The sequence below is a fragment of the Pleuronectes platessa genome, chromosome 3 (genome assembly GCF_947347685.1).
Source record: "Pleuronectes platessa chromosome 3, fPlePla1.1, whole genome shotgun sequence".
Lineage (NCBI taxonomy): Eukaryota > Metazoa > Chordata > Actinopteri > Pleuronectiformes > Pleuronectidae > Pleuronectes > Pleuronectes platessa.
Window position 1 is genome coordinate 12,427,154 of NC_070628.1, and position 12,518 is coordinate 12,439,671.

The window sequence follows — 12,518 nt, forward strand, 5'->3', positions numbered from 1 at the left end:
ATTCCTACTTAAACCGCATGTATTGTTCGATGAACAGTTCACAGCAGGGACTCTCTCTGAGCCATCGACAGGCAGCAGGCGGCGCGGCCATCCCAGTATGAAGGACATTGACTGTAGCTCAGCTGGATCAGCTGTCTCTAACTTCCCTGAGGCTGAAGTGGTGGGAATAAAGGAGTCTTCTTAGTCTCTCAAGAGACCTACACAGACAGTTTTTACCTGGGCCTTCTGGTCAATCCCCTTTAGGGGCTATGTCTTTGAGCCAGTCTCCACTGGCTGAGAAGTCTAAGTGAGTGGTTCACTGGTGCACTGTGTATGCAGCTTGTCGTGTGGCGTATTAGGTGTTGACAGATGGGAGGGAGGGCATTGGACGCTGTGGGGAACCAATGATTTATAGCTGGGCCTGGAACATTTAACAGGGTGCAAGTGCTGAGTCTGGAAGGACCATGAAGTAAGGACAATTGGAAAAAAAGAGAGAAGTAAACAAGGGAATAACTTAAAAAAGAGAGATTGGTGCTGCAATTTGGATTAGATTCATTAAAGGGGATCTTGATTATCCCTGGCATTAAATTACTTAATTCCGCTGTTGCATGTGTCTAGCACGTGCCTCTGTTCAAAGAATTAGGAAGACCTCTAGGGTCTGGCACTAACAAGTCAAGTAAAGGCAAAGATACAAACAACTGTACACACAATGTCATTTGCATTTAAATAGCTTCCATGTGACCAACTGCCTAATTAACAAAATAAATAAATAAAGATAGAGACAGAGAAAACAGCATGAAAGAAAGAGAGAGTAAATATAAAGGAAAAAAAAAAAAAGCTGAAGAAACACAGCATGCACCAAGGTAGTGGGCACTCACAAATAACACCATGCCAAGATTATAGCACTGGTTAAATCTGTCCTTCAACAGCATGAATAGCTCCTCATGGTGCACATCTCTATAGGTTCCTCTACACTGCAAATTGTTAACAACAACAATACACTCTAGTGGGCTTTTTGTCATAATAAGCTTTTTAATATAAAATACTAGATTTCATTAATGAGTGAGAGCTGGTAAAACGGTAAAGCTGGAAAGTGCCAAATGTCATTTTTCTGGGCTGTAAAGACAGTAATTGAGCAAACAGGTGAGTGTGTATGATAGACATGTCCCTGCATGTGTTTATAAGCAGTTGAATATACCTCTATTTGCTTTCAGATGTGATGTCCAAGTCGACACAAAATAAAATTATTTCTTGTTTGTCTGTGTTTTTGTCAAATTTATAATAATGATGAGCCAAATTGTTAGATGTCCAGTGCCGCGATGTTTAGACAAACAATGCAATTACCAATGTGCCAAAACCCGAAAGAGAATCAATGAAAAACAGACAGCATGACTTTCTCTAAACTTTTGTCAGGTGAAATTTCTTTTATTTTTGAAGATTGTCTCCTGCTTGTTTTTCTTTCTGCAAGGCCTGCTTAGTCATTGTGTACCTAAGTATCAGCATAAAAATAAACACAAATACAACAAAATACCCTGTGCACGCTGTAAATACACCAATCAAGCAATGCTAATAATTCACTTTAATATGTATATTTCATAATTAATTAAACAATTTCAAAAGCTTTTCATTTAAAACAATTCTGACCACAGCAGTCAGTGCATTTCTAGGACAGCTCTTCCATTATAAAACAAGTCTACTGACATCTTTTCACTGGACAGTGGCACAATCTGGTCACACAGGTAAAAGAAGCCATGGATTGAAAAAGTGACCCCGAACCAAGTCCACTATCGGTGCCATCATTCTTGATGCCCCTCCACACCCAATTAGCCTCAGCAAACCCTGTCAAGGTAAATTAAGCGTCACTGCATGCGCTGCAGTTGTGCCCTTCAGCCACTTTAGGCTGATAGACAGAGGAGCACATCAGAAGAGCTAAGGAACAGAGGAAAGTATTGATCAGGTCACTTTGGTTCTGCTGTCTTCTTAACATCCAGCTTTTAGAGCCACAAAGATGATGCTGCACTCTAACACCAGGAACGATACTCAGCAGCAGCAGGCTGTGTGTTTTGTGCTTGTACCTATGCAGTGTCAGGTTTTCTCAGGCAAACATTCTGCTTGGAGGAGTCTAGAGGGTGAGGGGGAGACAGTGTGGGCTTCTGCTGGCGCTGTGCGGTTTATCTATCCAGACTGACTCGTCCCATCAGAGACAAGATGGTCTCAGATGGAAGAGTCGGCCTACACAGCCACAGGGCCTCATAAATTAGTGAACATGCACACAGAATATATCTGGACTTGTTCCGCAACAGAACTTTAAGTACATTTTCTCGGAGTTAAGTACATTTTCAATATTTCCGTGTGAGTAGTCTTTAAAATGGAGATGAAGTAGACAATTCATCACTCAACAGACAGTTACAGACAAAGTAAAGGAGATGGCTGCGTTATCTGTTTTGTTTAATTTCAGAAAATGCAGTGGTTTCCCACCCGAACCTCCATATAAGGTATAATGTATATTCAAACATTTTCAGGGAACACAAGTACCACCGCCCTTTCTTTCCTTGCACTTGTTAATGCTCAATGTTTAGCAGATTTGTCTTAATGCCAACACTGTCCTTTCCACGGTTAACTCAATTGCAGGGGATAGTAGGAGATGGTAGGAAAGGGTTTAGGATGACACAAGCACGAAGACACACACACATTTTACAGTCAGCGATCAGTTATCCCAACTGTTGATTAAGCATTCTCCGTGGCAACTCCCAGAGGAGCTGTGTGCACAGGAAGGCCATCAGTCTCCCCCTAATGATCATCCTACCTCACAACCTCTGTTTAGTTTTATGTGCCACATCCAGCTAACAGTGAGATTAGTGCGCTCACTATCACACTCCCTAAATCCTCCAATGCTGCTCACCGTCCTGCCGAGTTGCCCCCTTCCAACTGCCGGGGCTCCGGGCTATGGCTATATTCTGCCCGGGCTCCCTTGACCTAAGCTGGTAATGCATTACTCCCCGGATCAATTGATAGATTGGCCCTGTCGGAGCTGCCGTAACTAAATCAGCTGCTCCTGATGATTCAGCACCAGCCAGGGAGCCGGACCTGCTGTCACCAATCACAGATCACCAGCAGCTGAGACAGGTATGGACATTCTCCTGTCACTTGAACCTAATTTATTGCCAGCCACCACATTGATTAACCTTGTGCTGTGGTTCAAGCTTCCTATATAAATTTGTGTGCTGGGAGGAGGACCAGGAGTGGGACTGAATGATGAAGGAGGAGGAAACATAAAGGCAGCTGGGTGTTTACATTATTTCAGTAAACTCAGAACAAAAGCACTTTCCTTGTAGAGTCAGGAGCAACTTTGTCAGTGAGGAAGCCGAGAGCATTTTGCTGGAGGGGAACTAAGTTACTGGATGAGTCAGTGATAAACACCATTTTAAGTGACAGATTCCACATCCTGGGGGGGGGGGGAACTTGCAGGTAGAATCTACTTCAATGACCAAAATGTTTAACTATACAAATAATATATTACATTTGAGCACTAGCCAGCGTATGTCTGTGTTTTTAAAAAGTTATCTGACTGGAAATACCTGGAACAAAGTCTGTTGTGTATGACACTGCAGCAATGAGATGATTCACTGATCCAGTGGCAACTGAGATCTGCAAATTATCATTTGAAACTTTGTTCTGAATGGACCAAAACACTTGAAAACTACATAAAGCTAAATATTAGCAGTGAAACAAATTGAGGGGTCAAAAATTGATCTGGTGAATATTTTTTGAAGGTTGAAGGATTAAATGGAAATTTCTCAGAAATAACAAAACAAAAAATAAATGTGTTCCTGTTGTGGCATAATGATCTAAATCCAGGTCCTACGGGATTATGCACTGATTTGTCAGCAGAAGGGCGTCGCCTTGCCACACTGGAGGAATGTGACTAGCTGTGGTAAGCAGTTTTCCTCCCTTTGTGTTAACTTTAAATATTGTATAAAACAATGTAATGACCCTTTCAACCTAATATCTAAAACTGAGCAACTTAATGTTGTAACATTTTGAATTCAGATCAAGTAGAAAAACCCTGCCTGTTCTGCAGAGGTGGCTTGAGCTTAACAAAGCTTCGGATTTAATTTATTGAAATGTTACCGCTATTTAATTATCTAGATTGTTCAACAAATGAGGGTCTTTATGAGCAGGCACTCATTCAATATCATCCATATTATCTTTGGGGTTTTGATTTATCATCTAAGAAGTGGAAGCATTTTGTTCTTTGTGTCTCTGTGATTTATTCTATGTTCTTTGCTAGGACAGCCAGGGGCTGTCAACAATCTCCGAGTTGTAGCCTCTAAAACACAACTCATGGGCCTAATGAACCAAGGCACAATTACTTTAGCAAAAAGCTGCCATGCCTTAAGAGGGGGAGAGGTTTTCTGAGTGTTCATAAACACGCACATGACTTCGCTTTTTAGTGAGAAAAGGGAGGAAATCCCTGATGATTTGACACCATGTTCTGAGCCAAAAATAAAGACTGCTCTGCTTTTTTGAATGAAAGAGCCACACTTTCATTGTACGCTCTACATAGAGCTACACCAACGTATCATGTCAGCATTTAACAATCAGTACTGATTTTACAAGCTAACACTGGACCCACACCTATGTGTTGTGTTAACGCTGACTCGAGTCTGAAAATTGATCGTCATAACAAAAACAATCACATTTTCATGGACGTGATAACAACATAGCTAGCTTTCATGCTAATGTACCATTCAAGCCCTCAATACAATGCTAAATAGAGGTACACAGGAGATCAAACACCAGATGCCCCTGCTGCCTCTGCCTCAACTATTATATTAACATGATTGAATTGGCTTGTCCCGAGTGTTTGTATGAACACATGGTTCCTCTACTGCATGCTGTACACAGCGTGACACAAAAGAACCACAGTACAGTTCGGCAAAGCAAGATGTCTGAAAGTTTCTGTTTCCACCAAACAAGCCACTTGTGAGCCCAGCATGATCGTACCAGTCCTTCATAAAACTAGATAAATGTCCTATTGTGGTATGCAACTATGAAAACTGATACTAATATGCAAAAACTTTTTTAACTATAGTCTTGATTTAAAAGGTTATTTTTTTAAGATACAAACCCTTGTAAGCACAAAAAAGGTCAAAGTTATATAGATACTTACAATATTAGGTGTTTTCTTTTTTTTGTTTCTAGGTTTGAGATGCATGTCACTAGGACAAAAAAGGACTAGTGTGTAGAACAGGAACACAGCACCCAGGACAACATATGCACGGCCTTGAGATAAAATTGAGGTCACTCCCCCAGAGTCACAGACACACACACACACACATGCATGCACAATGCACAACTACTATTAGCTGTTGAACTGATAATATTCTATTACAACCAGAGAGGACCTATTATAATAAGGAACCTTATCTAATGCCCTCCATTGTTTCTAAACTTCTGTATGAGCACAGATGCCTCTACAATTATACATCAATAGGCTGAAGAATATACAGTGTTACACGGGGAGAAATGCTACTGCTGAGATCAATAGAGAGCAGGTTTGCCAATTTCTCAATGACCACAAATGCCACTTAATATATGCTGAATCGACTTTTAGTGCAAAGTTTCAGCGGGTCGCACACACAGGAAAAGCCAATGGAGTAAGATTAAGATTTAATTTAAATCAATAAAAAAAAGTTAAAACACATCACACAACGCAGCTCTTGAATATTGAGTTATATGTTAGGTTTGTCTTGTGTATTTAAAAAAAGCTTTTCCAGTGGTGGTGACTGAGGTGCTTCCTTCCTTTCATAAGATATCCAGTCGTATACAAAAATTCAGGACTGACAATCCACCTCAGATTATCAAATCACTGCTTGTTTTAGGACCAAGTGGTGGTTTACAAAACTCATGCTAGAAGCTGGAAAAATGGATTTAGGCACTTTTGAGAAAACTGAAGGCTTTCATTCTCCAATAGAAGCAACTAACGTGCTGTATTATGGGCTGATTCGGCCACAGATGGGTACGCATGGCTACAGTGACCAACATGTGAGTCACCGTTTGGAAGAACACATGGGTACATTAAGGTTATTTTGAACAGTGCAATAACTCCTAACAGCAGCGGCCCATTAAAGGTTATCTAAGAACTCAGGCTGGCCTAATATGAGACCTGCTGTAACAGCTATAGGCCCGGGCTTCTCTGTGATGTAAGGCTCGGTTTAGGGAACCTGAAAGCTTTCTATGTTGACTGTATTTCAATGTTAGCTTTACAATACCAATTTGGTTTGAGTGTGTAACAAGACGGGAACGGATAAAGTTTCTGATCCTTATGGACCATATATAGAAATAATTGTCACTGGCAGTTTATATTTTGTTTGTCTGTTATTAAAATATAAATGTTATAAAAGCATGCCACGCTCCTATTCAATATACAACAGTGCCATCATCTTTAGTGCCTGGATTCACTTTTCTGAGTAAAGCGAGCTGAGAAGAACTTTTCCCTAAACACTGTTCCTTCATTGCATGTTAATGAACACAAGGTGAGCTATTATTTATAATTATATTTGTAATTAACTCAGCTGTCAGGGTTGGTTTGTATGTTCTCCTGAAACTAAGGTTACGTTTTAGGATTATTTTGCTCCTAATCAGTTGCCATTTATGACTTAATTGGCTTGGAACTGTAAAGCATGTGTGGCTATACGAGTTTTATTATGTTCTTTAAGTCACCTCTTTAGCTTTCATTATTCTGTTTGGATTCTGGTCTCCAGGTATCCAGGGTTTATCTGAGTTCCACTCAACAACTGTATTAGGGCTGTACTTCCTTTATTCGAAATACGACCAATTATCCAAGCGAAGGGGAAAAGTTAATATTCAAACTTTAACAACTAGTTTAAATTCAAAATATTCAGAAGCATCAGAACATCTGTGGAGGTCTGCATCGTGATCAAGCAGAGGGTGCATGCTGTCGGTCTTGACCTATTGCACACCACCTTGACCTATTAGTGTAGTAAGCCTGTAATTGTCTGATGTTTTGCCATGAAATTGGGCGACGCTAGCATGTAAAGCCATCCTGAACGGACAATCACACCAGCAAAGCAACTGAGAAGCAGCGTGTGGAAGTATTTTGGGTAAAATATTTAGAAAGGCTGTTTGTTGTCTTTGTACCGTGCGACTGCCTTAGAACAACTCTGCAGGCTCACCTGCGCAGGAGGAACCACAGACAAGCAGAGCAACTTCAAGGGTTTGACCTCATCTGATTCTGTGCACGAGGGTGTGGGGCTATTTGAGTCTTTTTGAAAGAACTGTGTTTCAATCGAAACTTGATTTTTGAAAAAAAGTGACAGCTCTAAAACCTACGCATCACTCTAGGAGGTGAGAAGTTAAAACGCTGGAGCGCAGCCAAAACAAAACTGTGAGTGTTTCTCTTTAAGGTGCATGTGTGTAGGGACATGAATAATACGTGTGTCATAAAATATCAAGTATCTTGCCAGTAGCTGTATGAGGATGGTTCATAATGTAAACGGGGAGACTTTTTTGTTTTTTTTTACCAATGCCCATCAAAATGTCTGTGCATGTCTGCGAAGACAAACGCAGGAATGAGTCAAACACTTAGCATAAATTTGTTTTTGAAGATGATAAAACCAGATCAGACATTTAACAGGTTTGACATTGAACATTTTTTAAGTTTAATGACAAACAGCTAAATGTCCAGCACAAATGAGTAAGTTCCGTGTGCAAGGTCAGTTGCTCCGTATCCAAGTCCCCCATTCTATTTTGTGCCCATGTAGACACAGCTCACAGCCGCTCACTGTGCACAAAGGGGATGGTTAAAGTGGAATATAAATTGCATGTCTGTGATGATTAATCATTGTCTTGGCTCGTCTCATAACCTTTAAACAGCAGTTCCAATCACAGTGGTGCATAAAGGATGTTGCTCACTAAATGTAAAGGAGGACACCAGACTGGTTTCTTCAGGAAGTAGAATACTGTTTCTGAGGAGGATTTGAGTTGCAACATGATAATTGCCGAGGCAAGTTGAACTTAGATTTGGTGAAGTACTGAAAGTCAGTTTAAGTTTAAAGAAAAAGCGGTTGCCTCACAGTGATCCGCACAATAATTTATCAATTCAAAAAATGTTTGTTTTAGTTGTGCATATTTGTCAAGCAGTTATTTTGCATTTACCAACATAATCAGAACAAAGTGATGTAATAATAATAGACTTGGTCCTTTCTCATTAAAGCACTTTAAAGAGCAGATTTTCAGCAACACCTCAGCTTCCACTGCCTCATGTACTTCCACCTCCTCGCCTGTGGCACCACTCGGAGAGTGACCACACTAACAGGATCGACAAAGAGCATTTTTCACTGAAGGTAAATAAATGACAAAACAAGGCTTTTTGACTGCCTAGAAAAATATCCCTCATCTGTCATAGGTGTGGTTGAGTAAGGCTGAGTGACTTCATGAATAGAAATGGTGCACCATTGTTAAGAGGGACAAAGAGGAAATATATCTGAAATATATAACTGTAATCAGCGTTGAGTAGAAAAGCCAAAGGAGGTCAGCACCATGTGTGTATGGTTCTGTGGTGTGTGCGTGGTCAGATTGCACAAAGAGCATCAAATGATCGGAAAAGAAAACTCACATTGTTCATGTACTCGCTCAGCAGGTCTTGCAGGGCCTGTCGGACGGCGTTGCACTCGGCCACGATGCGTTCACGCCGGTCATCACGTGTGCAGGAGGAGTCGGCCATTAGCGCGGCACCGCTGATGATGCTCTCCAAGCGCTCCTCCAGAGAGGGTCGGAAGCGAGCCTCGCTGAACGTCAAGGGGTCCAAGATGATCTTGTTCTGTAGACCAACGAGACAAGTAGAAAGGTGAGGACAGTTATGAACACCCAACAGGAATAAAGGTGGCTGAGTGGAGGACCCAAGGTGAGAAAGTGTGATTAGCTGCAAATCTGAATTTATTAGAGGTCCTTCATCCTAATCCTCCAAGTACATGGCTGAAGTAAATGTCATTTTCAGAGACCAAAGGGTAAAAACAGTACAAAGTCATTTACATTAACAAGACTGACAAGGCAGCCATGTTCCATATGACTTCTGGTGATGGAGTAAAAAGAAGCCACGATCAGAGTAAAAAATACCAAACATTTCAGAAACATAGACTGAATAAAACAGTTTTTCAACAATGTAGTTGTCTTGATATGGTTATTGTGAATAAACATATAAAGTGTAATTTCTGGTTTTCATATTTACATGCCTGTGCCTCTCAAACTGTACAAACCCGAAAAAAGAGAGGTGGTCAACGTGTACAAAGATTATTTGAATTCATACACAAATTGATCACATGAATGAAGAGACAAGCTCAGTGTCAGGATGGATTTAAGTTTGGGGACCTGTGCTCACAGAAAAGCTTTGAAAATGAGTCAAAAATTGCAAGCTGCATTTTCTACCCAAAAGGGGATAAAGTGTTTCGTAATAAACCCCTACGCATCATAGGGTTTGCAAATAACTAGATCATTCCCCCCCCCACCCATACAACATCTGTCTCAGAAGTGCAAGGAAGTTCATAATAGAATTATATTTGCTTAAACAACACAAAAGGCTTACACTGGGTTTTGATACCTTGGCAAACATTTGTCCAAAATTCACACAGGTTTATATACAAGTTTTCTCAAATGTATGCAAATCGTCGCACTGAATGAGGATAAACTGCTACAACAATCGGCATGACCGGGACAGGCAAAACCAGGGGCACAGAGAGAAGGTCAAACACGGGGTAGGCTTGACTCAGAGATAATACATTTAAAGTGATACTGCAGCCGGAATATCTTTGCGTATGAAACGCTTCCTCCCTGTTGACTTTAAGGGTTAAAGAATCTGTTTGAGGTGGTACCCAGAGGCAAGAAAAAAAATAAAAAAAGGAGGTGACCTTGATTTTAACGCCACATCTTTTCTAACTCGGCATATTCATGCCAGTCTTCCATTTTGGATCTCTTCAACACAAAGTGAAGCCCCAGGGATGTTCCCGGTCCACGTACCACCTATTGTTGGATTCTTTCTGTGGTTATCATGCCCTTACTTTTAATATGCACCTTTCACAGCAGGTTGTGTTATGATGGTTTTAAAAGAGAAGGTCACGCTGGACTCTTTAGCTATGTACATTCTTTGAAATGTGGATTCTGGTTAAAGCTCCACGTGAACAGTGCAATAACAACATGTTTTGAGAGCTAGAAAGAAAACTGCACAAAACTGCTCTGATGCAACAGGAGCTTGTTATTTGGCTGTGAACAGAAGCGCTAGTTGATGAGATGAGAACAAAGTGATAATCAAGTAAAATAAAAACAAATAAACACAGATGTTGTATTGCATCTTTATCTTACAACTTTCTGAGTCAGATTCCCATCACATCAACTGGCAATATGCATTTGTACCTATGATTCTAACTGATAAGTATGGCTATTACATACTGAGGAGTATTTTAACACTTACAGCACGTGTTTGTCTCCAGCAATGATTTGGATAGTACCGAAATAAAATAATTTTGTTTATTGTCTCCTGATCTTGTTTTGTTCAATTCAAAGAGATAGGAAAACCCCACGATTCAGTGACTAATAAAACCAATTCATGGTTCACGCAGAGCAACGAAACATTTAACCTCAACAAAAACAATGAGATAAAAACCTCAGCGCTCTGCCCAGCCACAGTTACATCCCAGTGTCATCTGAGGTACCAATAAGCTCCACGTTCCCTGCTAGCTCTGAGGGAAGGCACTGTGGCACACATGGAAGAGTTTGGCAAGTTCTGGGTAATAGCACAGAGCAAAGGTGCAGTGTTTGGTCTCCCCTCAGCCAGTCTGATCCTGGGGCAGGGTGACAGACTGTCAAATGATGTATAATAACATGTAAGGGAGAAAAGACTGCAGCAAGCATAACCTACTTCTCGTCTGCAGCTGGCAGGAATATGTAGTAAACAGCGGGTTTTGCAGTGAAAAAAAATACTAAAATAAAATAGATGGGGAAGGAATTGATAGTTTGGGGCTACAGGAAATAAATAAAAAAAGAAGAGAAAACAGAAAACAGAAAAAGAAATGGATAAGAGAAGAGAAGATAAATAAATACAGAAGAAGAACCAATGTCAGAGAAAAAGACAGTCAAGTGTGTTTCAGCATATGAAACAGGAAATCTGAATAATGTTAAGTCATGTACAACGCTTTAATGTTACTTTTTCTTCATGTGGGCTACATGGGACAGGTTCTGAGCTTTCTTTCTTTTTTAAATCAATTGTAAATCTGTTGTCAGACCAAAGCTAGCTTCATCCAGTTGTATTCTTGATGTTCCAGATCTATCTCGGTACTGGATTCACAGAGATGTAATTAAGACTGATCCTTCCAAACGAGCATATTCAGTTCTAAGTCAAAGTAATGTTGTTGTACTTCTCATGTCACCAGGAAATAGTTTTGACGTCTGACGAAGGGCCTCCAGATCTCTCGTACATTGGAAAAAAACTACTGTTTGCCTATTAATGTTGAGAGATCAGTTCTATTCACATCACTCAATGTAATGACTATGACCCATTGCCTTAAACCAAGGAAACAAGACAAGGGAATTAAATCAGATGGCGACATCTTGGTTAAGTTAATTTGAAAAATCTTGAGAATAACAATACATAAATTTACCGAAAATAATCCCATAAACCTTGTTGTGAGTCTTTCTATAAATGTTAAATCCAGTTATTGAGAGACGACTGATTATGATGCCTAATTTTAAGATATTGACGCCATAATCATAAGAACATTTGCAGACAAGACATTTTCAAAAGGAGACTAACAAACAAATTTTGAGATAAATCTACCATTGTTTAAATCTCATTAATGCAGGGGGGGGAAAAGTGTCCCTTGTCTTCCCATGTTGAAGATTGTCTGTCGTAATATTGACATCTGTGTTAGAAAGTAGAGCTTTAAAAAGGCAAACGGGGAAACAACAAAGCTCGATGCAATGCGGATCTCTGAAAGATGCAAAGAAGAGGAGAACATGAAGGGAAATTGAGAACATTCCCTCAGGCCTCGGCTCAATTGTTATTCCACACAGGATGTCGGGTTGCAATTATCACTGGGAGTTGGGAATAGGCAAAGTAGAAAGAGTAGCAGGCGCTGGGCTGACAAAGGCTGCAAGGTTTTCAAGGTAATTGGCAATGGCTGAAGTCATCGTCCAGCAAGCTCACAAATGTGACTGATAGAGTGAGTTCTCTCAATGGGTTTAATGGGGACAAAGTGTTTTTTTTTGTGACTGGTCTCGTCTTTGAAGCTTAATATCAATTACCTTGTTGTGTGGTATTTTCTCTGGGGCTGCAAGGTAAATAATAAAACTGTTAGTGAAAAAGAAATTAAACATGCTGCAGCACAATAAAAGCCTGTGAAAGTCAAAGCCTCCGTACATGCCGAATACGGAGCGAGAGGAGCAAGTGTTCACTGTAATGATTTGTTTAACCTTTTCCTAGCTTTTCATTTGTTCAATGTTCATCGCACACATTCCAAACAGTG

General features: G+C 40.3%; 1 protein-coding gene across 6 annotated transcripts in view; it reads right to left on the reverse strand.

Annotated features, from left to right (window-relative positions):
* ctnna2 (catenin (cadherin-associated protein), alpha 2) overlaps nt 1-12,518 on the reverse strand; it is a 270,720-nt gene that overhangs the window by 206,835 nt on the left and 51,367 nt on the right. For all 6 annotated transcript variants that reach the window (XM_053419592.1, XM_053419591.1, XM_053419593.1 and 3 more), the window contains one exon: nt 8,621-8,824. In XM_053419592.1, the coding sequence (XP_053275567.1) occupies nt 8,621-8,824 (204 nt within the window). The remainder of the gene's footprint in view (nt 1-8,620; nt 8,825-12,518) is intronic.